The sequence below is a fragment of the Ahaetulla prasina genome, chromosome 1 (assembly GCF_028640845.1).
Source record: "Ahaetulla prasina isolate Xishuangbanna chromosome 1, ASM2864084v1, whole genome shotgun sequence".
NCBI classification, from domain to species: Eukaryota; Metazoa; Chordata; class Lepidosauria; order Squamata; family Colubridae; genus Ahaetulla; species Ahaetulla prasina.
In genome coordinates, this window is record NC_080539.1 from 5,361,248 (window position 1) to 5,386,135 (window position 24,888).

General features: G+C 45.7%; 1 protein-coding gene across 1 annotated transcript; it reads left to right on the forward strand.

Annotated features, from left to right (window-relative positions):
- Positions 1 to 108: 108 nt before the first annotated feature.
- GLOD4 (glyoxalase domain containing 4) lies at positions 109 to 23,475 on the forward strand. The gene is made up of 9 exons (XM_058164055.1): positions 109 to 266; positions 4,325 to 4,374; positions 6,711 to 6,831; positions 8,496 to 8,640; positions 12,950 to 13,086; positions 15,854 to 15,940; positions 18,328 to 18,441; positions 20,068 to 20,154; positions 22,653 to 23,475. Exons 1-9 carry the CDS (start codon positions 177 to 179, stop codon positions 22,716 to 22,718), a joined length of 897 nt encoding a protein of 298 aa, XP_058020038.1. The 5' UTR covers positions 109 to 176; the 3' UTR covers positions 22,719 to 23,475.
- The last annotated feature ends 1,413 nt before the right edge of the window (positions 23,476 to 24,888 follow it).

Genomic DNA, 24,888 nt, shown 5'->3' on the forward strand with positions numbered 1-24,888 from the left:
GGTTTTCAATGGGGGGGAGGGGATTTTCTGTAGCGGAAGACTTGAGTCCGCGTGGAGGCGTGTCTCCGGCCATGTTGAGTCTGTGACGTTATCAGTCGGCGACACGCCGCGACAAAAATAAAATATCCGACAATCCCAAAACCCGTGTTGCCTCCGCGATCTTTTGAGAGAACAAAATGAAGGCAAGACGCGCGTTACACTTTGTCTTCAAAGTCGGCGATCGAACTCAGACCATCCGTTTTTACCGAGAGCTACTGGGCATGCGCGTAAGTAGGGGGGGGGAAGAGGCGACCAGAGACCCGAGAAAATGCGGAGGGCTTTAAACCGAAGGGATGACGTCATCGCTATGTGCACCCTGAGGCGGAAGTCCACTAGAGAATTCCCTAGAACGGCCAACTAAGCTACGGCAACCGGTTGCATCCAAGCTTCCTTGGCTAACGTCGTTTGCCTTCGCCAATCATAACCTTTAACTTTCAAGTTTTACATTTAAATTGTTTTCTCTGCACTAAGTAAGACCGTAATCACTTGTCCATGTACAGGGAGTCCTCGACCTACAACAGTTCATTTAGTGACCATTCAAAGTTAACGGCACTCAAAAAAACTGACTTATGGACCTGTTTCACACTTACGACCGTTGCAGCATCCCCAGGGTTGCCTGATCAAAATTCAGACACATGGCAAACTGACTCATATTTATGACAGTCGTAGTGTCCCCGGGTCACGTGATCCCCTTTTGCGACCGTCTGACAAGCAAAGCCAATGGGGAAGCCCAGTTCACTTAACAACCAGGTTTATACCTACGGGAGTCCTTCGCTTAACGAGGGTGGCAAGGAAGGTCGGAAAATGGGGCAAAAAAACTCATCTAACAACTGTTTTGCCTAGCAACAGAAATTTGGGGGTCGTAAGTCAAGAACTTACTGCATAGAAATATGTTTTGTAAATAAATCGGTTTCAAGAGACTCTTGACTGTGTGGCGCTGTCTGCGTAAAAGTGACTTGAATCTCAATCTCAGTAGAGCTGGAAGGGGCCTTGGAGGTCTTCTAGTCCAACACACACACACACCCGGCTCAAGCAGGAGATTGTAGACCATTTCAGAGAATGGAATAGAATAGAATAGAATAGAATAGAATAGAATAGAATAGAATAGAATAGAATTTTTTATTGGCCAAGTGTGATTGGACACACAAGGAATTTGTCTTGGTGCATATGCTCTCAGTGTACATAAAAGAAAAGATCATCAAGAATTCTAAGGTACAACACTTAATGATAGTCATAGGGTACAAATAAGTAATCAGGAAACAATATCAATATAAATTGTAAGGATACAAGCAACAAAGTTACAATCATGCAGTCATAAGTGGAAGGAGTAAGTAAGTAGATAGATAGATAGATAGATAGATAGATAGATAGATAGATAGATAGATAGATAGATAGATAATAGAATAGAATTTTTATTGGCCAAGTGTGATTGGACACACAAAGAATTTGTCTTAGTGCATAAGCTCTCAGTGTACATAAAAGAAAAGATACCTTCATCAAGGTACAACACTTAAAATACTTAATGATAGTCATAAGGTACAAATAAGAGAAAGTGAATTAGTGCAGGGATCTCCAACCTTGGCCGCTTTAAGACTTGTGGACTTCAACTCGCAGAATTACTCAGCAAAGCTGGCTGAGGAATTCTGGGAGTTGAAGTCCACAAGTCTTAAAGTGGCCAAAGTTGGAAACCCCAGAATTAGTGGATTGCAGCTTGCTTAGAGAGGTTTTTGCCTCCCCCCTCACAATGGTTTGACATTGGCTCCTTCCTAGGGCTGGGAGAAAAGGGCTGGCTCAAAGTCACCCAGCTGGCTTTGCCCTTAAGACAAGCGGCTATCCAGTCTCTTCTTAAAAACCTCCAGTGATGGAACACCCACAACTACTGGTGGCAAGCTGTTCCACTGGTTAATTGCGTCGGCAGATAACCGCCCAGCCGCCCTGTTTCGGGTGACTCGTTCCCTCCTTCACCAGGGGGAGCGGGATGACCCGTTGCAGGGACGTGCTGAGGAGTTTAACGGTTATCTATACGATAAAATCGTTCAGCTTCGGGACGGTCTGGACCAAAATTGCAGTGACTCAGGGGAGGCGTCCGAGGGTGGTCTTGGTGATATTTTATGGGATGAGTTTGACCCTGTGGCTCCCGAGGACATGGACAGGTTGTTGGGTAGGTTGAATGCCACCACATGTTTACTGGACCCGTGCCCCTCCTGGTTGGTGCTGGCCACCCAGGAGGTGACACGAGGCTGGCTCCAGGCAATTCACAGTGCTTCCTTGGTGGAGGAGTCTTCCGGCCGCCTTGAAAGAGGCGGTGGTGAGACCCTCCTCAAGAAGCCTGCCTTGGACCCGGCTGTTTTAAGCAATTATCGTCCGGTCTCCAACCTTCGCTACGGCGAAGGTTGTAGAAAATATGGTGGCATATCAGTTTCCTTACACCTGGATGAAACTGTCTATCTAGACCCGTTCCAGTCCGGTTTCCGGCCGGTTACAACACTGAGGCGGCTTTGGTCGCGTTGGTGGATGATCTCTGGAGGGCCAGGGATGAGGTTGTTCCTCTGCCCTGGTCCTATTAGACCTCTCAGCGGCTTTTGATACCATCGACCATGGTATCCTGCTGCGCCGGTTGGAGGATTGGGAGTGGGAGGCACCGTTTATCGGTGGTTCTCCTCCTATCTCTCCGATCGATGCATGAGCAGTGTTGACGGGGGCAGAGGTCGGCTCGAGGCACCTCACTTGTGGGTGCCGCGGGGTCGATTCTCTCGCCTCTTGTTCAACATCTATATGAAGCCGCTGGGTGAGATCATCAGTGGCTTCGTGTGAGGTACCAGCTGTCGCTGATGACACCCAGCTGTACTTTTCCACGGGCCACCCCAATGAAGCTATCAAGTGCTGTCCCGGTGTCTGGAAGCCGACGGGTCTGGATGGGGAGAAACAGGCTCAGGCTCAATCCCTCCAAGACAGAGTGGCTGTGGATGCGGCATCCCGGTACAGTCAGCTGCAGCCGCTGCTGACTGTTGGGGCGAGTCATTGGCCCCAATGGAGAGGGTGCGCAACTTGGGCGTCCTCCTGGATGAGCGGCTGTCCTTTGAAGATCATTTGGCGGCCGTCTCCAGGAGAGCTTTTACCAGGTTCGCCTGGTGCGCCAGTTGCGCCTTTCTAGACCGGGATGCCCTATGCACGGTCACCACGCCTCGTGACATCTCGCCTAGATTACTGCAATGCTCTCTACATGGGGCTCCCTTGAAGGGCATCCGAGACTGCAGTTAGTCCAGAATGCGGCTGCGGGTGATAGAAGGAGCCCTCGTGGCTCCCGGTGACACCTATCCTGCGCAGACTGCACTGGCTACCTGTGGCCTTCGGGTGCGCTTCAAGGTGTTGGTGATCACCTTTAAAGCGCCCATGGCATAGGGCCGGGCTATTTACGGACCGCCTTCTGCTACCGAATACCTCTCACCGACCCGTGCGCTCTCACAGAGAGGGACTCTCAGGGTGCCGCCAGCTAGGCAGTGTCGCCTGGCGACACCCAGGAAGGGCCTTCTCTGGGGCTCCCGCCTCTGGAACGAGCTCCCCAGGACTTCGCCAACTCTCGGACCTTAGAACCTTCCGTCGTGAACTTAAAACACACCTATTCAGGTGCGCAGGGCTGGATTAGATTTTTTAGCTTCTAAATTTTAAATTTTAAATTTTATACTGATTTTAATTGGTTTTGTTATTTTTAGTTCAATTGGCCGGTTAAATATTTCATTTTAAAATTATTTTAAATTCGTTGTCTATCTATGTATTTTAATATGGCTGTACACCGCCCTGAGTCCTTCGGGAGAAGGGCGGTCTAGAAATTTGATTAATAAAATAAATAAATAATAAATTGTTCTCACTGTCAGGAAGTTTCTCCTTAGTTCTAGGTTGCTTCTCTCCTTGATTAGTTTCCACCCATTGCTTCTTTTTCTACCCTCAGGTGCTTTGGAGAATAGCTTGACTCCCTCTTCTTTTTGGCAACCCCTGAGATATTGGAAGACTGCTATCATGTCCCCTTCTTGTCCTTCTTTTCTCTAGACTGGCCAAATCCAAATCCTGCAATCAGTCTTCATAATTGTCTCCAGGCCTTTAATCATCTTAGTTGCTCTTTTTTGCACTTTTTCCAAAGTCTCAACAACTTTTTTGTAATGTGGGGATGCAGAATATTCCAGGTGTAGCCTTACTTACTTTATAAAGCGATACTAATACTTCACATGATCTTGATTCTATATCCCTCTGTTTACTGATCCCGTTTGATGTGGGCTTGAACCAACAGGTCCTGAGGCATGAAGAATTTGAAGAAGGTTGCAAGGCCACCTGCAACGGGTATGTAGGTTTTATCCTGGCTACTCTTGATCAGAGAAACTGACTGGATTTGGAGGGTTTATACAGGCTCTGCTGTCTCACCAACAAGGAATGTGGAGGGAACTAGGCAGAACTTCTCTGCTGTCCGTCTTTCTTCTGTAGAGATTTTGACTTTGATTTTGCGTTAGCTTTGGGTTGTCTTAGCTGCTGTGCAGGGAATCCTCGACTTTTATAATAACAGAGTTGGAAGGGACCTTGGAGGTCTTCTATTCCAACCCCCTGCTCAGGCAGGAAACCCTACACCATTTCAGACAAATGGTTATTTAATCTCTTCTTAAAAAATTCCAATGTTGGAGCGTTTACAACTTCTGCAGGCAAGTTGTTCCACTGATTAATTGTTCTGTCAGGAAATTTCTCCGTAGTTCTAAGTTGCTTCTCTCCTTGATTAGTTTCCACCCATTGCTTCTTGTTCTACCCTCAGGTGCTTTGGAGAATAGCTTGACTCCCTCTTCTTTGTGGCAAACCCTGACTTACGACAGTTTGTTCAGTGACCATGTGAAGTTACAGCAGTTCTGACCCAGCCTTAGCAGAACCAAGTGACCGAAACCCCTTGTCCCAAAAAAAAACCCTCTTTATTTAGCTACTGGGAATTCACGGCATTCCCACATACAAAAATCCAGGCAATAATCTTTCCAAGGGTTAACTGAAGTGCAGACCTTATCAGTTCTTGGATAATTGCCCGGCCGGAAGCTTCTAGCCACAAAGCCAGTGGTGGGATTCAACCGGTTTGGGCCAAATTCAGATGAACCAGTAATTAAATTGCTGGCTGGCCCTGCCCCCCTTCTTGCCCCGTCCCTTCCAGGAGTCCCCACATGCCCGATTTTGGCTCCTAGGAGGCTGCAGACGAGTCTACTAGACCCAAAACGGAGCATGGAAACGAACACCCTCCCCTTCCCCATGGCCTGTTTTTGCTCCCAGGAGGGTGCAGGAGGCGAAGTGCTGCCTGTCACACACCCATGGCCACGCCCACCATGGCCACACCCACCATAGCCACACCCACCTAGCTGGTAGAACCGGTTGTTAAATTATTTGAATCCCACCACTGCACAAAGGTGCAAATTAAACTCTCTCAAGCAGTCTCTGAGACACGAATCGCGACGAGCAAATCTTCCTAAATAAATCCCAACGGTTGTTTCCCACGACACCACTTTCCTTTAGCTTCTATTTATTCTCCAGCCAGAGAGGGGCCATTGAGCGTCCACGTGTGCTTTGCTTCCCGAGTCGACTCCTTGTCCATCATTGTTCTCCTCTCCTAACTGCTCTGCGCATAGGTGCATCTGGAACAGGCCCCAGCTGTTCTTCTTCCCCACTTAATCTCCGACTCGGAAATGTCGAACGGCCCTGGCTCTATCTCTGCGTCCGACACAGAGCATCCATCCGAGCCTTCCCCAGACTCCAGGACTGGCCCAAGTTCCTCCCCATTGTCCGAGTCTGGGCTGGCGGCCCACAACAACAACAACAGCATTGGAAAACAGTCACTTCTGACTGTTTGTCTCACTAACTGTTGTGGTCCGTCAGCAGCCTCCGAAGCTGGCAACAGAGTCGGACAGTGATGAGGCTGAGGTGGGGCCAGAGCCATCGGGAAGTGAGGTGCGGACTCCCAGAGCTTTCAGAGACAGATAGTAGTGAGGCAGAGGAACAGGAGGAGCCTGTTCCTAATGCACACAGGAGAAGAGCTGCCAGAAGGCAAGAGCAGCTCAAGCAGAGAGGACAACTCGGGAGTAAGGCCAGGAGATGATTGGCCCCTCCCATAAGGCTTAAAAGACCAACAACGGCATTTTAGCTTTGTCGGAAAACAACGTATCTTCTGCTTCGTATACGTCTTGTTTTTGTGGCTTCTGGATATTTGCCAAGAAGGGCCTTTAGGCCTAATTGGACTAAGGTTTGTGAGATAACAGAGGAATTTGTGTTGGGAGGCATTTGTTTTACTTTGAGTTAAACGACGCTGGGAAGGAAATAATTCCCAGCTGTTCGAATAAAGTTTGTTTTCCCACGGACTAAGTTTATTATTACCTATTTGGGCCTGGGTCACAACACTAACGATCATTGCAGCTTAATGACCGTGTGATTCACAAATCAGCTGAAGTGATTTGCTTAAGGATTGTGGCAAAAAAAAAAAAATGGTCGTAAAATTGGGCACACCTCGTTTAACAACCTCGTCGTTTAGCAGTGGAAATTCTTGGTCCCAACTCTGGTCATAAGGAAAGGTTTACCTGTAAACTCCAGACTGTTCTGAGGGAAGGATCAGTGATGTTTTACTTGTTCCTGTAAACAACTGAATCTGGATATGTTTCTAGTCCCTATGATGGCAAATGGAGTAAAACTATGGTGGGCTACGGACCGGAGGACGGCCACTTTGTCGCAGAGCTGACTTACAACTACGGTGTTGGGAATTACCACCTTGGCAACGATTTTCTGGTAAGCGTCATTCCCAGTATGCCTTTGTGATCATTATGCAATCTTGAATTTGCATAAAAAGGAGGAAAGGGTATTACAGATTGTCCTCGATTTACAACTGTTTGCTTAGTGACCGTTCGACATTACGACGGCACTGAAAAAAACGACGTAGGACAGCCTTTTTCACACTTAACGACCGTTGCAGCATCCCCGTGGCCACGTGATCAAAATTCAGACGCTTGTCAAACTGACTCGTATTTACGACGGTCGCAGGGTCACGCAATCCCGTTTTGCGACCTTCTGGCGAGCAAAGTCAACGGGGGAAGCCAGATTCACAAGCATGTGACTCACTTAAAAACCGCCGCGCTTCCCTTAAGAACGGTGGCAAGAAAAGTAAACTTTGGGGCAAAATTCAAGAACGGTCTTGCTTAAGGAAAGAAATTTGAGGGTTCCCTTGTGGTCATAAGCTGAGGACTATCTGGATCAGGGGTCTCCAAGCTTGGCAACTTTAAGACTTGTGGACTTCAACTCCCAGAATCCCTCAGCCAGCAAAGCAGGGGTCTCCAACCTTGGTCCCTTTTAAAACTTGTGGACTTCAACTCCCAGAATCCCTCAGCCAGCAAAGCTAAGGAATTCTGGGAGTTGAAGTCCACAAGTCTTAAAGGGGCCAAGGTTGGAGACCCCTGATCTGGATGAAGATATTCCGTACTTTTCCTCCCCCCAACTTCCAAAGTGCTGTGAACATGTTTTTAGTGTTTTAAGGTGTGTGTTTTTTCCTGTTATTTTCTCATTTTAGAATTATAAAGTGCTCAGAGGCACTTGGTTGAGTTGGGCAGATTCACAAAATGAACGAACGAACGAATAAATGAATATGAATTCATTAATATTCACTAATGAATTAAACATATTAATTTATTAATCAATCAATCAATTCATTAAAATTAATTTTTTAATTAGTCTGCTGATCAGTAGACGCTATTTGTGCCTGCGCAAACCCATCGCAGGATGAAAACGGTTAGTGTAGATGTCGCTTTACCGACAGACTCCCACAGGCTAACCGTTCGACATTTTGACGGCACTGAAAACAACTTTGCAGCCAAGGGGCACATCGGTTGGTTCTTGTGATAGCGGAATAACAGAGTTGGAAGGGACCTCGGAGGTCTTCTAGTCCAACCCCCTGCTGAAGCAGTTAAACCCTATAATACCATTTCAGACAAATTTATGGCATTTGCAGTGCTCCGCGATCACATGCTTTATCATGGTTTTGCCAGTAAATTAGCAGTTATGTTTGTCCAATCTCTTCTTAAAAGCCTCCAGGGTTGGAGCATCCACAACTTCTGGTGGCAAGCTGTTCCACTGGTTACTTGTCCTCATTTTTAGGACATTTCTCCTTATTTCCAGGTTGCTTCTCTCCTTGATTAGTTTCCATCTGTTGTATATTATCCTGCCTTCTGGTATTTTGGAAAATAAATTGACTCCCTTTTGTTCTTTGTGGCAGCCCCTGAGATACTGGAAGACTGCTATCATGTCTCCCCTAGTCCTTCTTTTCTCTAAACTAGACCTACCCAGTCCCAGTTCATATGTTTTAGCCTCCAGTCCCCTCATCATCTTTGTTGCTCTTCTCTGCACTCTTTCCAGAGTCTCGACATCTTTTTTTAAAATTATTTTTCCCCATTGTTACACAGGGGATGACCGTCGCCTCGAGCCAGGCTGTGAAAAATGCCAGGAAGTTACAGTGGCCGCTGAAGGAGACCTCAGCAGGCGTTTATGAATCAGAAGCCCCAGGAGGATATAAGTTCTTTCTGGAAGACAAAGAACGATCTCAAGGAGGTAAGGAGCAGAACGCAACCATTTATTTTATTATTTATTTTATTAGATTTTTATATCGCCCTTCTCCCGAAGGACTCAGGGCGGTGTACAGCCAAATAATAAAAACCCCACAATATACACATTAAAACAGAAACTTAAAACCAAGCATATTCCATAAATGGCCGAAATTTAAAACAATTTAAAACCCTAAAATTCATAAATAACCCCAATTAAAATTTAATAAAACTTTTAAGCCAGTCCCGCTTGAATAAATAAGTGTGTTTTCAGCTCACGGCGAAATGAGGCTGCGGCCACTCTGTTTGCACATCCGATGATGCTGTGAAGCCCAAATTCAGGGAAGATGATAGAACATCCTCAAGAGCTTTGAAGGAGGATGAATAAAGAGCACCATTTTATAAATCGGGGGGTCTTTAAACTTTTTAAATGGGGGGGGGGAAGCCACGGTCCCTCAGACTGTTGGGGGGGGGGTCAGACCTGCTGGGTGGGCCTGGCTAAGTCATGTGACTAGGTGGGCGTGGCCAATTTAACAGTCCATTAAACAATGCACACAAATTAAACTTTCATTGGTTTTGCTCCTGGGGGGTAGTTTATTTGCCCTTTTTTTTTTTGCATGTTGCTCTTTTGGTTGCCTTTTCTATTTTACTAAATCGTTTTTTTCAGTTGTTCAGGAGTCTAGTGGTCCACTTCAGGAAACTCAGTTTTGCAACAATTCTTCCCAGCCCCAAGGAGTTTGAGAAATCTCTCTCTCTCCCCCCCCCCTTTCTCTCTCTTTCTGTCTCTCTCTCCCTCCCTCTTTTTTTATCTTTCTCTCTCTCTCTCCCTCTGTTTCTCTTTCTCTCTCTTTCTGTCTCTCCCTCCCTCCCTCTCCCTCTTTCTCTTTTTTTTTCTCTCTCTCTCTCTCTCCTCTTTCTCTGTCTTTCTCTTTCTCTCTCCCTCTCTTTCTCTCTCTCTCTCTCTCTCTTCCTGTCTCTCTCTCTTTCTGTCTCTCCCTCCCTCTCCCTCTCTTTCTCTTTCTCTCTCTCTCTCTCTCTCTGTCTTTCTCTCTCCCTCTCTTTCTCTTTCTCTCTCTCTCTCTTCCTGTCTCTCTCCCTTTCTGTCTCTCCCTCTCTTTCTGTCTCTCTCCCCCTCTTCCCATCTCCTTCTCCCTCCCTCTCCCTCTTTCTCTTTTTCTCTTTCTGTCTCTCCCCCGCTCTTTCTCTCTCTCTCTCTCCCTCCCTCTCTCTCTCTTCCTGTCTCTCCCTCTCTTTCTCTTTCTCTCTCTCTCCCTCTCTTTCTCTTTCTCTCTCTCTCTCTCTGTCTCTCTCTCTCCCTCTCTCTCCCTCTCTCTCTCTTTTTTCTCTTTCTGTCTCTCTCTCTCCTTCTCTTTCTCTCTCTCTCTCTCCCTCTCTTTCTCTTTCTGTCTGTCTCTCTCTCCCTCCCTCTCTTTCTCTTTCTCTCTCTCTCTCTTCCTGTCTCTCTCTGTCTTTCTATCTCTCCTTCTCTTTCTCTTTCTCTCTCTCTCTCTTTCTCGCTCTCTCTCTCTCTCTTTCTCTCTCTCTGTCTCTTGCTCTTTCTGTCTCTCGCTCTCTCTTTCTCTATTTAACTTCTGGAGGCATGGAGATAAAAAACAGGCTGTTTTCGCCCGTTTTTTGGCCTCCTGGGGCATCTGTGCACCCCGTTTTTCACCTTCCCCGCCTCCAGAACATCTCTGCAGGCCAAAATTGTTGGCCTTACCTTTCAGTTCCAGCCCACCGGGCTTGCGAAGGTAAGTCCTGTGCTCGGCCGAAGGGTGGGCAGGGCGATGTGGGCGGGGAAGCCTCGTGGTCCTGCGCGGGCCAGATTAATGGCTTCGGCAGGTGGCATGTGGCCTGTGGGCGTAGTTTGAGGACCCATGTTACGAATCGTTAGTTAAGACCACACCTGGAATACAGGTAGTCCTCGATTTACAAAAGTTCACAAACAATTCAAACTTACATCACTAAAAAAAAAAAAAAAAGACTTACGGCTGTTTTTCACACTTATGACCCTTGCAACATCCCCCATGGTCATGTGATCAAAATTAAGACATTTGTCAATAGATACATATTTAGGACGGTTGCATTGTCCCGGGGTCATGTGATCCCCTTCTGCGAACTTCTGACAAGCAAAGTCCATGGGAGAAACAACCCAGGTTTCACTTAACCACGGTGGCAAGAAAAGTGATAAAATGGAGCAAAATTCACTTCAGAAATGTCTCACTTAGCCACAGAAATTTGGGCTCAAATTGTGGACATAAGCTGAGACCCGTACGGCATCCAGTTATGGTCCCCACATTACAAGAAAGATGTGGAGACTTTGGAAAAAGTGGAGACGAGCAACTAAGATTCAGAGGGATCTTGGAGTCCTAGTGGACAACCATTTAGATATGAGCCAGCAAGTGTGCAGCAGCTGTTAAAAAAGCCAACACAGTTCTGGGCTGCATAAACAGAGGGATAGAATCAAGATCACGTGAAGTGTTAGTGCCACTTTATAATGCCTTGGTAAGGCCACACTTGGAATATTGCATCCAGTTTTGGTCGCCACGATGTAAAAAGGATGTTGAGACTCTAGAAAGAGTGCAGAGAAGAGCAACAAAGAGGATTAGGGGACTGGAGGCTAAAACATATGAAGAACGGTTGCAGGAACTGGGTATGTCTAGTTTAATAAAAAGAAGGACTAGGGGAGACATGATAGCAGTGTTCCAATATCTCAGGGGCTGCCACAAAGAAGAGGGAGTCGGGCTGTTCTCCAAAGCACCTGAGGGTAGAACAAGAAGCAATGGGTGGAAACTGATCAAGGAGAGAAGCAACTTAGAACTAAGGAGAAATTTCCTGACAGTTAGAACAATTAATCAGTGGAACGACTTGCCTGCAGAAGTTGTGAATGCTCCAACACTGGAAATTTTCAAGAAAATGTTGGATAACCATCTGACTGAGATGGTGTAGGGTTTCCTGCCTGGGCAGGGGGTTGGACTAGAAGGCCTCCAAGGTCCCTTCCAACTCTGTTGTTATGTTATGTTATGTTATGTTATGACAGCCAGCAAAGCTGGCTGAGAAACTCTGGGAGTTGAAGTCCACAAGTCTTCAAAGAGCCAAGTTTGCAGGCCCCTGGACTAAAGCACATGAAGAATATGGCCGATATTTGGCCAATCTAGAGAAAAGAAGGACTTGGAGGGGACATGATAGCAGTATTCCAGTATTTGAGGGGCTGCCCCAAAGAAAAGGGAGTCAAATTCTTCTCCAAAGCGCCAGAAGGCAGGACAAGAAACAACGGTTGGAAACGAATCCAGGAGAGAAGCAACCTGGAATTAAGGAGAAACTTCCTAACAGTGAGGACCATTAACCGGTGGAACCAGAAATCGTGGGCGCTTCATCACTGGAGGTTTTTAAGAAGAGGTTAGACGACCATTTGTCGGAAATGGTATAGGGCCGTGATGGCGAATCTATGGCACGCGTGCCACCGCGAGCCTTATCGGTGGGGGCACGCGAGCTCAGATCAGGTCCCACCGAAAGTTGACAAACGGGCCATTTCTGGCCTCCGGAGGGCCTCCGAGAGGTTGGGGAAGGCAGTTTTCACCCTCCCCAGACTCCTAGAAAGGCTCTGGAGGCTGTGGAGAGCAAAAAACGGGCCTACCGTGCCAGGAGCATAGGGACCGTGGGGGTGGGGGTGGTCGCACGCACATGCGTGGGGGCAGTGCATGTAGAATTATCGGTGTGGGCACGGATGCACGCAAACCTCCCCTCCCCCGCTCCTGGCACGCGATGGCAAAATAGGGTCTCTTGTTTGAGCAGGGGGTTAGACTAGAAGACCTTCAAGGTCCCTTCCAGCTCTATTCGAGTCTAAGCACTCAGCTATCTTTCAGAAGGGATTGGGAAACGGTGGGACTCGCTGCTAGTTGGGATTTACTGGTGAAGGCCGCTGGTTATTATTATTATTATTATTATTTATTCGATTTCTATACCGCCCTTCTCCCAAAGGACTCAGGGCGGTGTACAGCCAGAATAAAACCCAAAACAATACAATATACAATTAAAACAAAATTAAAAAACTTATTATACAATTTGTCCGAAAAACTTTAAAACACTTAAAATTCTAAAAACCCATTAAAATTCATATAAAATTTAGAAATATAAAATATAAATTTAAAATACAACAAAATTTAAGTGGGGAAATTCCCACACGAGGATCCGAATGTCACAGGGTGTGTCTGACCCAGGGGGAGATGTTTTTGAGCGGCCAGGTGGCCCCCAGCTCACCTTATCCTGCCACAAAGTCTGGGCTTGAGCCCATCTGTGTTGTTGTTATCCTCCAGATCTGGTGGTGAAGGTGACTCTGGCTGTATCCAACCTGTCGAAATCGGTGGATTACTGGTCCAAATTGCTGGGCATGAAAGTGTATGAGAAGGACGAAGGCAAGAAGAAAGTTTTGCTCGGTTATGCCGATAACCAGGTGAGGTTGACGTTCTTAGGGCGGTGTTTCTCCACCTTAGAGACTTGAAGGCGGGTGGACTTCAACTCCCAGTATTCCTCAGCCTGCGTGCTTTAAGATAGCTGGACTTCATTTCCCAGAATTCCTGAGCCTGTGTGCTTTCAGATGTCTGGACTTCAGTTCCCAGAATTCCTCAGCTTGCATGCTTTAAGATATCTGGATTTCAATTCCCAAAATTCCTGAGCCTGTGTGCTTTCAGATGTCTGGACTTCAATTTCCAGCATTCCTCAGCCTGCGTGCTTTAAGATAGCTGGACTTCAATTCCCAGAATTCCTCAGCTTGCATGCTTTAAGATGTCTGGATTTCAATTCCCAGAATTCCTCAGCCTGCATGCTTTAAAATGTCTGGACTTCAATTCCCAGCATTCCTCAGCCCTGCGTGCTTTAAGATATTTGGACTTCCATTCCCAGCATTCCTTAGCCTGCATGCTTTGAGATGTCTGGACTTCCATTCCCAGAATTCCTCAGCCACCATATCCTAAAGCACACAGGCTGGGGAATCCTGGGAATGGAAGTCCACCACTCTTAAAGTTGTCAAGAAACACTGTTCTCTATTCATTCCATCCAAAGCACCCTTCAGAATAGTTGGACAGTTCTATCAGCCCATAACGCTCAGCCAAGGGTTAGGATTATGGGAAGAGAAGTATAATGGATTTGAAGGGCATCATGTTGAACGAAGCTCTTACACTCTAGCAAAACTTAATTCTCAAGCCTCTAGTCCTCACTCAAGAATGGACACCTGAGTTAGGAATGGGTTGTTAAGTGAATCGGGCTTCCCCATTGACTTGGCTCGTCAGAAGGTCGCAAAAGGGGATCCCATGACCCCGGGACACTGCAACCGTCGGAAAATACGTGTCAGTTGCCAAGCGCCTGAATTTTGATCACGTGACCATGAGGATATTGCTACGGTCATAAGTGGGAAAAATATTCATAAGTCACTTTTTTCATTGCCATTGTAACTTTGAATGGTCACTAAATGGACAGTTGTAGATTGAGGGCTTACCTGTAAAGTGTAACAGTCACTATGTGGGGCAGATAAGCAGAAGACTAGCGGAGCACATCCATGAACAACAAATAGCAGTCAGAAAATAGAATGAAAACTTAGTTCTCCAACATAGAGCAGGGGTGTCAAACTCAAGGCCTGGGGGACGGATGTGGCCCGCAGGGTATTTAGATCTGGCCCCGGGTCCATGTGTTGTGGCCCGCCAGCAGCCTGCGGAGCTAGCAACAGCGGAGTCGGACAGCGATGAGGCTGAGGAAGAGCGTGGGCCAGTCCTGGAGGCTGGGGAAGGCCCAGATGAGGGCTCTGTGTCGGAGGCAGAGCTGGGGCCAGGGCCATCGGGAAGTGAGGTGCGGACTCCAGAGCCTCCAGAGGCTGACAGTAGTGAGGCAGAGGAACAGGAGGAGCCTGTTCCTAATGCACGCGTGAGAAGAGCTGCTAGAAGGCAAGAGCAGCTCAAGCAAAGAGGACGACTCAGGAGTAAGGCCAAGAGAGAATTGGTGGCACGCAGAGCCCCCTCTGTGGGTACATGCCATCGCCAGCTGCTCTTCTGATTTCTAGTGGGCATGTGCGTGCCGGCCAGCTGGTCTTCGCGGGCGCTGGAGTGCCAAAAAATGGCCAAAAAACAAGCCATTTCTGGGCTGTTTTCCGGCTGTTGTTTTGGGCTGTTTTCTGGGCCGTTTTTGGTTTCCGGCGCTTCAGCGGGCACACATACACATGTGTTCCAGTTTGGGCACTCAGTGCCGAAAAGGTTGGCCATCACTGTCTTATCCAAAAACAGTAGGGAATTCCTAAAAGCTTGGTGTTCAGACAGATCCTGTCGTGTCCCACTCCTCCTCTGACGGCCGGGTCGGGGAAGTCTGTATCAAGCGTGCCTCTGCAGCTTTGCCAAAGTTCTGTCAGAGTTCTCAAGGCGGGCAGGAGACCAGGATGTGACTTCAGCAATCCAAGTTAGACTTTGCCTGACTCAAGGAATGCCAAAAAGCAGATCCTTTATATAGGCCATGGGGTGTGGCTCCATGACTCAGCACTTATCCAGGCCTGCCCCTCCCTTCCTTTTGCTGACATCGCCTCTCCACTCTCCAGAAGCGTGGGTCCCTCCAGCCTCCAGCTGCCGGTAATTCCAGTTCGTGACTGGCTGCACACTCCCCAGGCTCACATGCTGTGGGGGAGGGGCCCAGCTGCTCCATTTGTCCGGGCATGGTGCCAGGACTGGGGGCTGGAGGCATGTCAGGCCATTCGTCTTGCTCGATCTGTCCGGGCATGGTGCCAGGACTGGGGGCTGGAGGCATGCCAGGACATTCTTCTGCACTATCAGCGTCCGGCAGGAGATGAGAGGGGCCCGGCTGCGGAGAGGGGGGCGAGCGAGGCACAACAGATCCAAACATCAATAGGCAGATAGAAATCGCACCATATTTACACACCATTCTAAAAAGACGAGGAAAAACCAAGAAGGGAAACAGAAAGACCAGAACACGTCCTCTCCAGCTGTCTGCACCCAGATAAGCAGGGATTAACACCAGACAAACGCTCAAGCAGAAAATAAGTAGAGAACCACTCTCCCAAGATGGACAAACTACAACAAAACCGTCCATGACAATGTACAATTCAGAAGTTTTTGCAACTCGAACCAGATAGGTAGCTGCGTGAAAACTGGCCGGTGTCATTTTGTGTGGTTTTCTTTTTGTAAAGCCAAATGTTCTTATTTTTATTTATTTTTGGATTCTAGTGTAAACTCGAGTTGCAAAGCATCGGCCAGGATGTGGATCACGGCACAGCCTTTGGACGAATCGCCTTCTCTTGCCCGAAGGAAGAGGTGAGATCGCAGTGCAACAGGCACAAGGGTTTATTATGTCCTTATTATTTATTTATTTATTTATTCGTATTTGTATACCGCCCTATCTCCCGAAGGACTCAGGGCGGTTCACAGGCAAGTAAAAACATATATGTACAAATTAAGAAAACCATTAAAAAACTTATTCTAAAAGCCAAATTATTAAAAATAGTATAAATATTAAAACCAATTAAAACCCCTATAAATTTAAAAATTTACAAGTGGTTCTCATTTTACGACCACAGTTGAGCCCCAAGTATTTCCGTTGCTAAGCAAGCCAAGTTGCCAAGTGAGCTTTGTCCCGTTTTGTGACCATTTTTTGCCACAGTTGTTAAAAGAATCATGCAGTCGTTAAGTGAATCCAGTTTCCCCCCATTGACTTGGCTTGTCGGAAACGAGCTACAGAAGGTCACAAATGGGGATCACATAACCCCAGGGTGCTGCAACTGTCGTAAGTACAAGCCAGTCGGTAGTCACCCCAATTTTGATCTCATGGCCACAGGGATGCCATAGCAATTGTAAGTGTGAAAAATGGTTATAAGCAGGAATGAAATGCTCCCGGTTCTGACTGGATCGCCCGAACCGGGAGCACTACCCGAACCAGTAGTGATAGTGGCGGGTGGTTTGGAGAACCGGTAGCAAAAATCCCTCTCTCCCCCGCCCCAGCATGCCCACAATCGTCAGAGGTTGTTTTACGTTTAAAAGTTTGTTTTTCTACCGGGCCTGCCAAGTCTCTGGAGATAATGAGGAAATTATAGATAAGGCCAGAATTACTCACGAATATATTCTTCCCTCCATTGATACAGTTTGCCCGCGCAAATTCACTGCTTTGTCCAAGACAAAAAGCCAGGAAGTTCCGCTTCCTTTTATAGCCTCTGTAGATGTCACTGCATGACTCATCATTCTTTGGCTTTGTCCCAACGCTTCCTCTGCTGCGTGCGCCGGTCACGTCTGCGCAGTCTTGCATCACGCCAAAACTGTTCTTGGGGCGTTGCCAAATCAGAAGAAGGTCCGGGAGAATCAGGCCTTGCCGGCCCCTCCTCCTCCCTTTGGGTAGGTGCCAGGGAGGGAGAGGGCCCAGGAGAAGCTGGCCTTGCCAGGTCTTCTCCCTCACTTTCTGAATCATCCGAGTCCAGGAATCCGAGTCCAGGAACCTGGGTCACAACACCTCTGATGATCGCGCGGCTCAGCTGGGATCGTCAGAACCCTTTCGAAACATTTTTTCTACTAGCTCTTTGGCTAAAGAGGCTGTAAAAAAAATGCTTTGAAAGGGTTCTGGCGATGAGGCAACTCAGCTGGGATTGTCAGAACCCTTTCAAAGCATTTTTTGTACAAGCTCTTCTACCGAAGAAGCTGTAAAAAAAATGCTTTTAAAAGTAAAAAAAAAAAAGTTGGCCACGCCCACCCAGTCACATTACCCACCCACCCACCAAGCCACGCCCACAGAACCGGTAATAACAAATTTTACATTTCACCGCTGGTCATAAGTCGGGTTTTTTGGTGCCGTTATAACTTCAAACGATCAGTAAACCAATGGGTGTTTATAGCACAAAGTATAGTGTCAGGAGTGAGGAAGGGTTTTGAGCAATGTTTCAAAAATAATTTCATGTTTGGAAAAAAAAATTGTTTTGAAAATACTTTCTTTTTATGTCTTGAAAAGGTTTTTCTGTTTTGAAAATTCTATGTTTTGAAAACCTTTTTAACGTTTTGAAAACACTTAGATTTCGAAAAACATTTTTACATTTTCAAAATTCTTTTTACATTTTGAAATACTTTTGTTTGCGCTTTGAACTTGCTTTCTTTTCATGTTTTGAAAATCTTTTTATGTTAGGAAAATACTTCCTTTTTACGTTTTGAAAATCTTTTAACGTTTTAAAAACCCCTTTTTACGTTTCCAAAAAACCTTTTGACATTTTCAAAAGACTTGTTTACGTTTTGAAAACACTTCGTTTACGTTTCAAAAACGCTTTCTTTTCATGTTCTGAAAATCATTTTATGTTAGGAAAATTCTTTCTATGTTTTGAAAATCTTTTTATGTTTTAAAAACTCCTTTTTACGTTTCGGAAAACCCTTTTTACATTTTCAAAGTACTTGTTTTTAACCTTCTGAAAATACTTTGTTTACGGTTTGAAAATGCTTTCTTTTCATTTTCTGAAAATCTTTTTATGTTGTGAAAATACGTTCCTTTTACATTTCAAAATTGCTTTCTTTTCATGTTTTATAAATATACTTTCTTTTCCTGTTTTGAAAATGCTTTCTGGAGGCAGAGGGCTATTGTTTGCAGCAAACTGACTGTGCCTCTCTTATATTTGGTCTCCTCTCTTCCCCCCTCTCCAAATACCTTCATCCTTGGATCCTGTTTTGCCAAGTTGCCGGTTATTGAAGCCTTAATGAAAAAGGAGAACCAAAAAATTTTGACGCCTCTTGTGAGCCTGGACACACCTGGGAAAGCAACGGTGCAAGTCGTCATTTTGGCTGATCCTGTAAGTGCTCTTAAAATAAATATATGACTGGATTGTGAGCAGAGCTATGTTTATTTCCAGTCCCTGCCTTTCAGAGATAGATTGCTCCTGAACGTGAAGGCTCCACGAAAAAAAAAAATTATGGCAAAGACCCAGAGTGGCTGGTGATAACAGATAGTCCTTGAGTTAGGACCACAGTTGAGCCCAAAATTTATGTTGCTAAGCGAAGCATTTAACATAACATAACATAACATAACATAACATAACATAACATAACATAACATAACATAACATAACATAACATAACATAACATAACATAACATAACATAACATAACATAACATAACATAACATAACAACAGAGTTGGAAGGGACCTTGGAGGCCTTCTAGTCCAACCCACTGCCCAGGCAGGAAACCTTACACCATCTCAGTCAGATGGTTATTCAACATTTTCTTAAAAATTTCCAGTGTTGGAGCATTCACAACTTCTGAAGGCAAGTCGTTCCGCTTATTAATTGTTCTAACTGTCAGGAAATTTCTCCTTAGTTCTAAGTTGCTTCTTTCCTTGATCAGTTTCCACCCATTGCTTCTTGTTCTACCCTCAGGTGCTTTGGAGAAAAGCCCGACTCCCTCTTCTTTGTGGCAACCCCTGAGATATTGGAACACAGCTATCATGTCTCCCCTAGTCCTTCTTTTTGTTAAACTAGACATACCCAGTTCCTGCAACCGTTCTTCATATGTTTTAGCCTCCTAATCATCTTTGTTGCTCTTCTCTGCACTCTTTCTAGAGTCTCAACATCTTTTTTACATCGTGGTGACCAAAACTGGATGCAATATTCCAAGTGTGGCCTTACCAAGGCTTTATAAAGTGGCACTAACACTTCACGTGATCTTGATTCTATCCCTCTGTTGATGCAGCCCAGAACTGTGTTGGCTTTTTTGGCAGCTGCTGCACACGGCTGGCTCATATCTAAATGGTTGTCCACTAGGACTCCAAGATCCCTCTCACAGGTACTACTATTGAGCAAGGTACCACATATACGGTACTGGTGCATTTTGTTTTTTTGACCTAAATGTAGAACCTTAACTTTTTTCACTGTTGAATTTCATTTTGTTAGATAGCGCCCAATTTGTTAAGGGAGCTATGCCACTTTTTACGACTTTCGTGGCCACAGCTGTTGAGTGAGTCATTTGTTAAGTGAGTAACACGGTTGTTAAGTGAATCTGGTTCTGAAGTCGAGGAGTACCTGTTACCATGACAATTCCTGTGTTCTCCAGGCCACTAGACTACAGGTAGTCCTCGACTTAACAACAGTTCATTTAGTGACCGTTCGAAGTTACAGCTGGAGTGACTCACTTAACAACTGCGGCAAGATTGGTCGTACAACGGAGCAAAACTCACAAATGTCTCACTCAGCAACAGAAACGTCGGGCTCAGTTGTCGTAAGTCATAAGGACTACCTGCATATCCCAGGTAGACCCATCTGAACCGGTCTCTTAAGTGACCGGTTGCAAGCCGAGAAATACCTATATAGTCTCGAAGACCCAAAATAGATTTGTGCTGATCACCATCTCCACTTGGGCAGCACCCCAATGATGTTGTCTCACTCGTGTTGTGGTGAGTCTCCCTCTTCGATTTCTCGTAGGATGGCCACGAAATTTGCTTCGTGGGCGACGAGGCCTTCAGGGAGCTCTCCAAGGTGGACCCGAACGGCGAGAAGCTCTTGGACGAGGTGAGTTGGGGGGGTCTTCTCTTCCAGTTCCCTGATCATGTGATGACCTGGGGGACACGGCACAGAGGCAACACAGGCAGCTGGCAGTTCAAATCGCCCCTTTTATTGCTCCAAATTCCCCCCCAAACGCTCCGACGTTTCTGGCAAGTCCCAGAACCGAGTGATGACATGCGCACATACACACCTCAAGCAGCCTCTGTGCCGTGTCCCACTCCCCCTCCGACGACCGGGTCTAGGAAGTCCGTATCAAGCGTGGCAACGAAGCCTCTGCAGCTTTGCCAAATTCCTTCCAGATTTCTCAAGCAGGCAGGAATCCAAGTTGTGACTTCAGCAAACTAGATGAGACTTTGCTTGACTCAAAGTTGGAATGCCAAAAGCAGGTCCTTTATATAGGCTGTGGGGTGTGGCTCCATGACTCAGCATTTATCCAGGCCTGCCCCTCCCTTCCTTCTGCTGGCGTCGCCTCTCAGATCTCCGGAAGCGAGGATCCTCCCACTTTGAATTGTCTTCTGCTGTTTGAGAAAGGGAGGGGTCAGAAGGAGTAGGCAAGACAGATAATGTTCTGACCTAGGCTTCCCCCAAAAAGTGCAAAGTAGAATCCTGGTCCCGACGAAACTCCTGCGTGAGCAGGGGGTTGGGCTAGATGACCTCCAAGGTCCCTTCCAACTCTGTTACTGTTTAAACCCCTTTTATTAAACAAACAGTGAATTCCTCTCAGTCACCTCCAGCAAAGTCTTTCAAGGGAGAATTTACAGTCACAGACCGTATCTGACTTGGAGAGCTGCCAGGCCGATATCTTCAAAACTTGGCAAGGAGCCTCGGAGAGTCACGAACCAATTAGGCGAACTCCTGCAAACTCCACTCCCCTTTCGCTCCCCTTTTATTCCTTGTGGGAGGGGCCATTCATCGTCCACCTGTGGCCTTACTCCAGAGTCGACCCTTGTTCTCTCGCTGTTCCCTTCGTTTGGCAACTCTGCGCATGCGCACACTGGGAACAGACTCCAGCTGGTCAAAACTTTGAAATTATAGAAAATACTCAGTAGCACGGGTTTTATATTTTAACAACGGTTTGCTCTCCCAAGCTTGTTTCGATTTAGCTTCTGAACATTTCATTACCAGACTACGTAACATCATCAGGATTTTCTTGTCCTAGTCCTCTTTAGCTTAAAGCTCAGAACTTCCTAGAAGAGACAAAATTTTGATCACATGACCCTGGAGGAATGCTGCAAAGTCTTTTAAGAATGAGAAAACGGTTATGAGTCTCTCTTTTTTCAGGGTCCTCGTAACTTGGGTCACTAAATTTTTTTTTCTAAACAAAAAACAAAAAAAAAACCTATTCTCTATCTCCTTTTCTACTTATGACTATAACTTTGTTGCTTGAATCTTTATGATTTATATTGTTTTATTTAGTTTCCTGGTATGATTTATGTTGATTCTCTCCCTAAAGTGTTGTATCTTGTGATTTATGATGAATTTATTTTTATGATGGCTAAGATCATGGTTTATCACTTAAAGCTTTTGTGTACACTGAGAGCATATGCACCGAAGACAAATTCCTTGTGTGTCCAATCACACTTGGCCAATAAAAAATTCTATTCTATTCTATTCCATTCCATTCCATTCCATTCCATTCTATTCCTAATTTCTTTTCTTTTCTATTCTATTCTATTCTATTCTATTCTATTCTATTCTATTCTATTCTATTCTATTCTATTCTATTCTATTCTATTCTATTCTATTCTATTCTATTCTATTCTATTCTATTCTATTCTATTCTATTCTATTCTGCCCAAGGAGCTACTGATCCAGTTCTATAGAGGAATTATTGAGTCTGTCATTTGCACCTCTATAACTGTCTGGTTTGGTTCTGCAACCCAACAAGACAGACACAGACTTCAGAGGATAATTAAAACTGCAGAAAAAATAATTGCTACCAACCTGCCTTCCACTGAGGACCTGTATACTGCACGAATCAAGAAGGGGGCCGTGAAAATATTTACAGATCCCTCACATCCTGGACATAAACTGTTTCAACTCCTACCCTCAAAACGACGCTATAGAGCACTGCACACCAGAACAACTAGACACAAGAACAGTTTTTTCCCGAAGGCCATCACTCTGCTAAACAAATAATTCCCTCAACAATGTCAGACTATTTACTAAATCTGCACTACTATTAATCTTCTCATCGTTTTCATCACCAATCTCTTTCCACTTATGACTGTATGACTGTAACTTTTTGTTGCTATCATTAAGGGTTAAACTGCAACCTATGACCATCATTTGTATTGTAAATGTTGAAGGTATTTTTTTTCCTTTCCTTTTTCTTTTCTTTTATGTACACTGAGAGCGTATGCACCAAGACAAATTCTTTGTGTGTCCAATCACACTTGGCCAATAAAAAATTCTATTCTATTCTTTTCTATTCTATTCTATTCTATTCCATATGAATTATTGTAAGTCGGGAACAATATTTATTTAATTTTTCTTCCTTGCAGGCAATGGCGGCCGATAAGAGCCACGAGTGGTTTGCCAAACATAACCGCCCGAAGCCTTCAGCGTAACACACCTACAATTCCTCCTGAACCTGGCAAACAGGAAGCTTAAATTCCACCTCTACGGTATTGCCAGATTTTTCTTTTTCTTTTTAAGTTTCTTTTCCCTGCCTCTTCTGGCTCCTGCAGGGTTTCGCGGTGAGATGTCATTGTGTGTTCCAGCCAACGCAACCTGAGCTTCCCGCCAGACCCAGTTGTGGCCGACGTGTCTTGTGGTTTTTTGCACAATTACTTTTCTCATTCCAATGAAAGAAAAATGCATCAGTTGAACTTTGGCTGGGAAATTACTCGGGATGGATTGCAAGGAAGATCTCGACCTGTCCAGGCCTGCTGGCTAAAATTGAAATGTCTTTCCCCCCCCCCCCCAAACCTTCGATTTAATTCTAGCAAATTGGCATTCCGCTCCGTTTAACGTGGCTCAAATTTTGAGCGGATGTGTAGTGCCAGATTTTGGCGCAGAGATTCAGTGTGCTGTACTTTCAGCCGGGCAAGATAGTTTTGATTGCAACTGCCATTTTTTGACACAACCTTGCTTGCCCCTTTGGGCATTTTTCTCTTCCCCTCCACCCCGAGCATTAGCGCATAACTCAAGATTTATGAACCGTAGAGGCAGCTCCGAGATTTCACAAACGCGAAACCTGGTTTACAGGCCAATTGCGGAGAGAGAGAAAAAATAAAACGGAGGTTGAGAATTACACTGACCTGCAAAATCTCGAACGTGAGCTCTGTGGAATTTAAAAGAAAACGTATAAAAAATGTTTGTATATGTCTGTTTCTTTCTTGCAGGCAGTGGTGATAAAAACCACAAGTTGCTTGTCAATAGCAATAGCATTTAGACCAGTGGTTCTCAACCTTTATAGTGCTGCGACCCCTTTAATACAATTCCCCACGATGTGACGACCCCCAACCGTAAAATTATTTTCGTTTTGAATTTATTGCGCCTGAAGCCGTATTGGCTAGCGATCTGAACTGCTTGCGATTGCCTTGAGGACGGAGGCATTAAAACGGAGACTCCTCCCCTGTTAAGTTTATCGTGCTGAAGCCAGATTAGGCTAGCGATTGGGAGTGATTGCAGCTGGCTTGAGAGGGAGACATCAGAGCAAAGTTTTCTCTCTTTTTTAATTCATCGCGCCTGAAGCCGAATTCGGCTAGCGATTTGAAGAGCCTGCAGCTGGCTTGTGGAGTCAACCATTGGAGCGCGATTCTTCGACTCGCAAGTATACTTCCCATATTTCCGATGGTCTTAGGCGACCCCTGGCAAATTGTCATTCGACCCCCAAAGGGGTCCCGACCCACAGGTTGAGAACCGCTGATTTAGACTGATATACCGCTTCACAGTGCTTTTACAGCCCTTTCTAAGCAGTTTTACAGAGTCAGCATATTATACCTAAAAATCTGGGTTCTCATTTTACCCACCTCGGAAGGACGGAAGGCTGAGTCAAACCTGAGCCGGTCAGGATCGAACTCCTGGCTGTGAGCAGAGTTAGCTTGCAATATTGCATTATAACAAGTGTGTCACAATGCCTGCCTGCCACCCATCCTTCCTTCCTTCCTTCCTTCTTTCCCTCCCTTCCCTTCCCTAGCAATAGCATTTAGACTTATATACCTACTTCTACTCCTGACTATGAGCAGAGTTAGCTTGCAACACTGCCTTATAACAACTGTGCCACAATGCCTTCCTTCCCTTCCCTTCCCTTCCAATAGCATTTAGACTTATATACTGCTTCACAGTGCTTTCCAGCCCTCTCTAAGCATTTTACAGAGTCAGCCTCTTGGAAGACTGAGTTGACCTTAAGACGGTCAGGATCGAACTCCTGACTGTGGGCAGAATCAGTCTACAATATTGCATTCTAATCACTGTGCCACCATGGCTTCCATCTCCTTGTTTCACTTCCTCCTCAGTTTCCTTCCTTCCTTCCTTCCTTCCTTCCTTCCTTCCTTCCTTCCTTCCTTCCTTCCTTCCTCCCTTCACAAGCAATAGACTTATATACTACTTCACAGTGCTTTTACAGCCCTCTCTAAGTGGTTTACAGAGTCAGCATATTGCCCGCAACAATCTAGGTCCTCATTTTACCAAACTTGGAAGCATGGAAGGCTGAATGAACCTTGAGCCGGTCAGAATCGAACTCCTGACTATGAGCAGAGTTAGCTTGCAACACTGCCTTATAGCAACTGTGCC

What these genes read in the sequence shown, in the direction of transcription:
- GLOD4 (XM_058164055.1), top strand. Translation starts at nt 177, where the DNA reads ATGAAGGCAAGACGCGCGTTACACTTTGTCTTCAAAGTCGGCGATCGA. An exon ending in TCTCTTGCCCGAAGGAAGAG is followed by an intron (nt 15,941 to 18,327) that starts GTGAGATCGCAG and finishes TGTTTTGCCAAG; the next exon opens with TTGCCGGTTATTGAAGCCTT. An exon ending in GCGAGAAGCTCTTGGACGAG is followed by an intron (nt 20,155 to 22,652) that starts GTGAGTTGGGGG and finishes TCTTCCTTGCAG; the next exon opens with GCAATGGCGGCCGATAAGAG.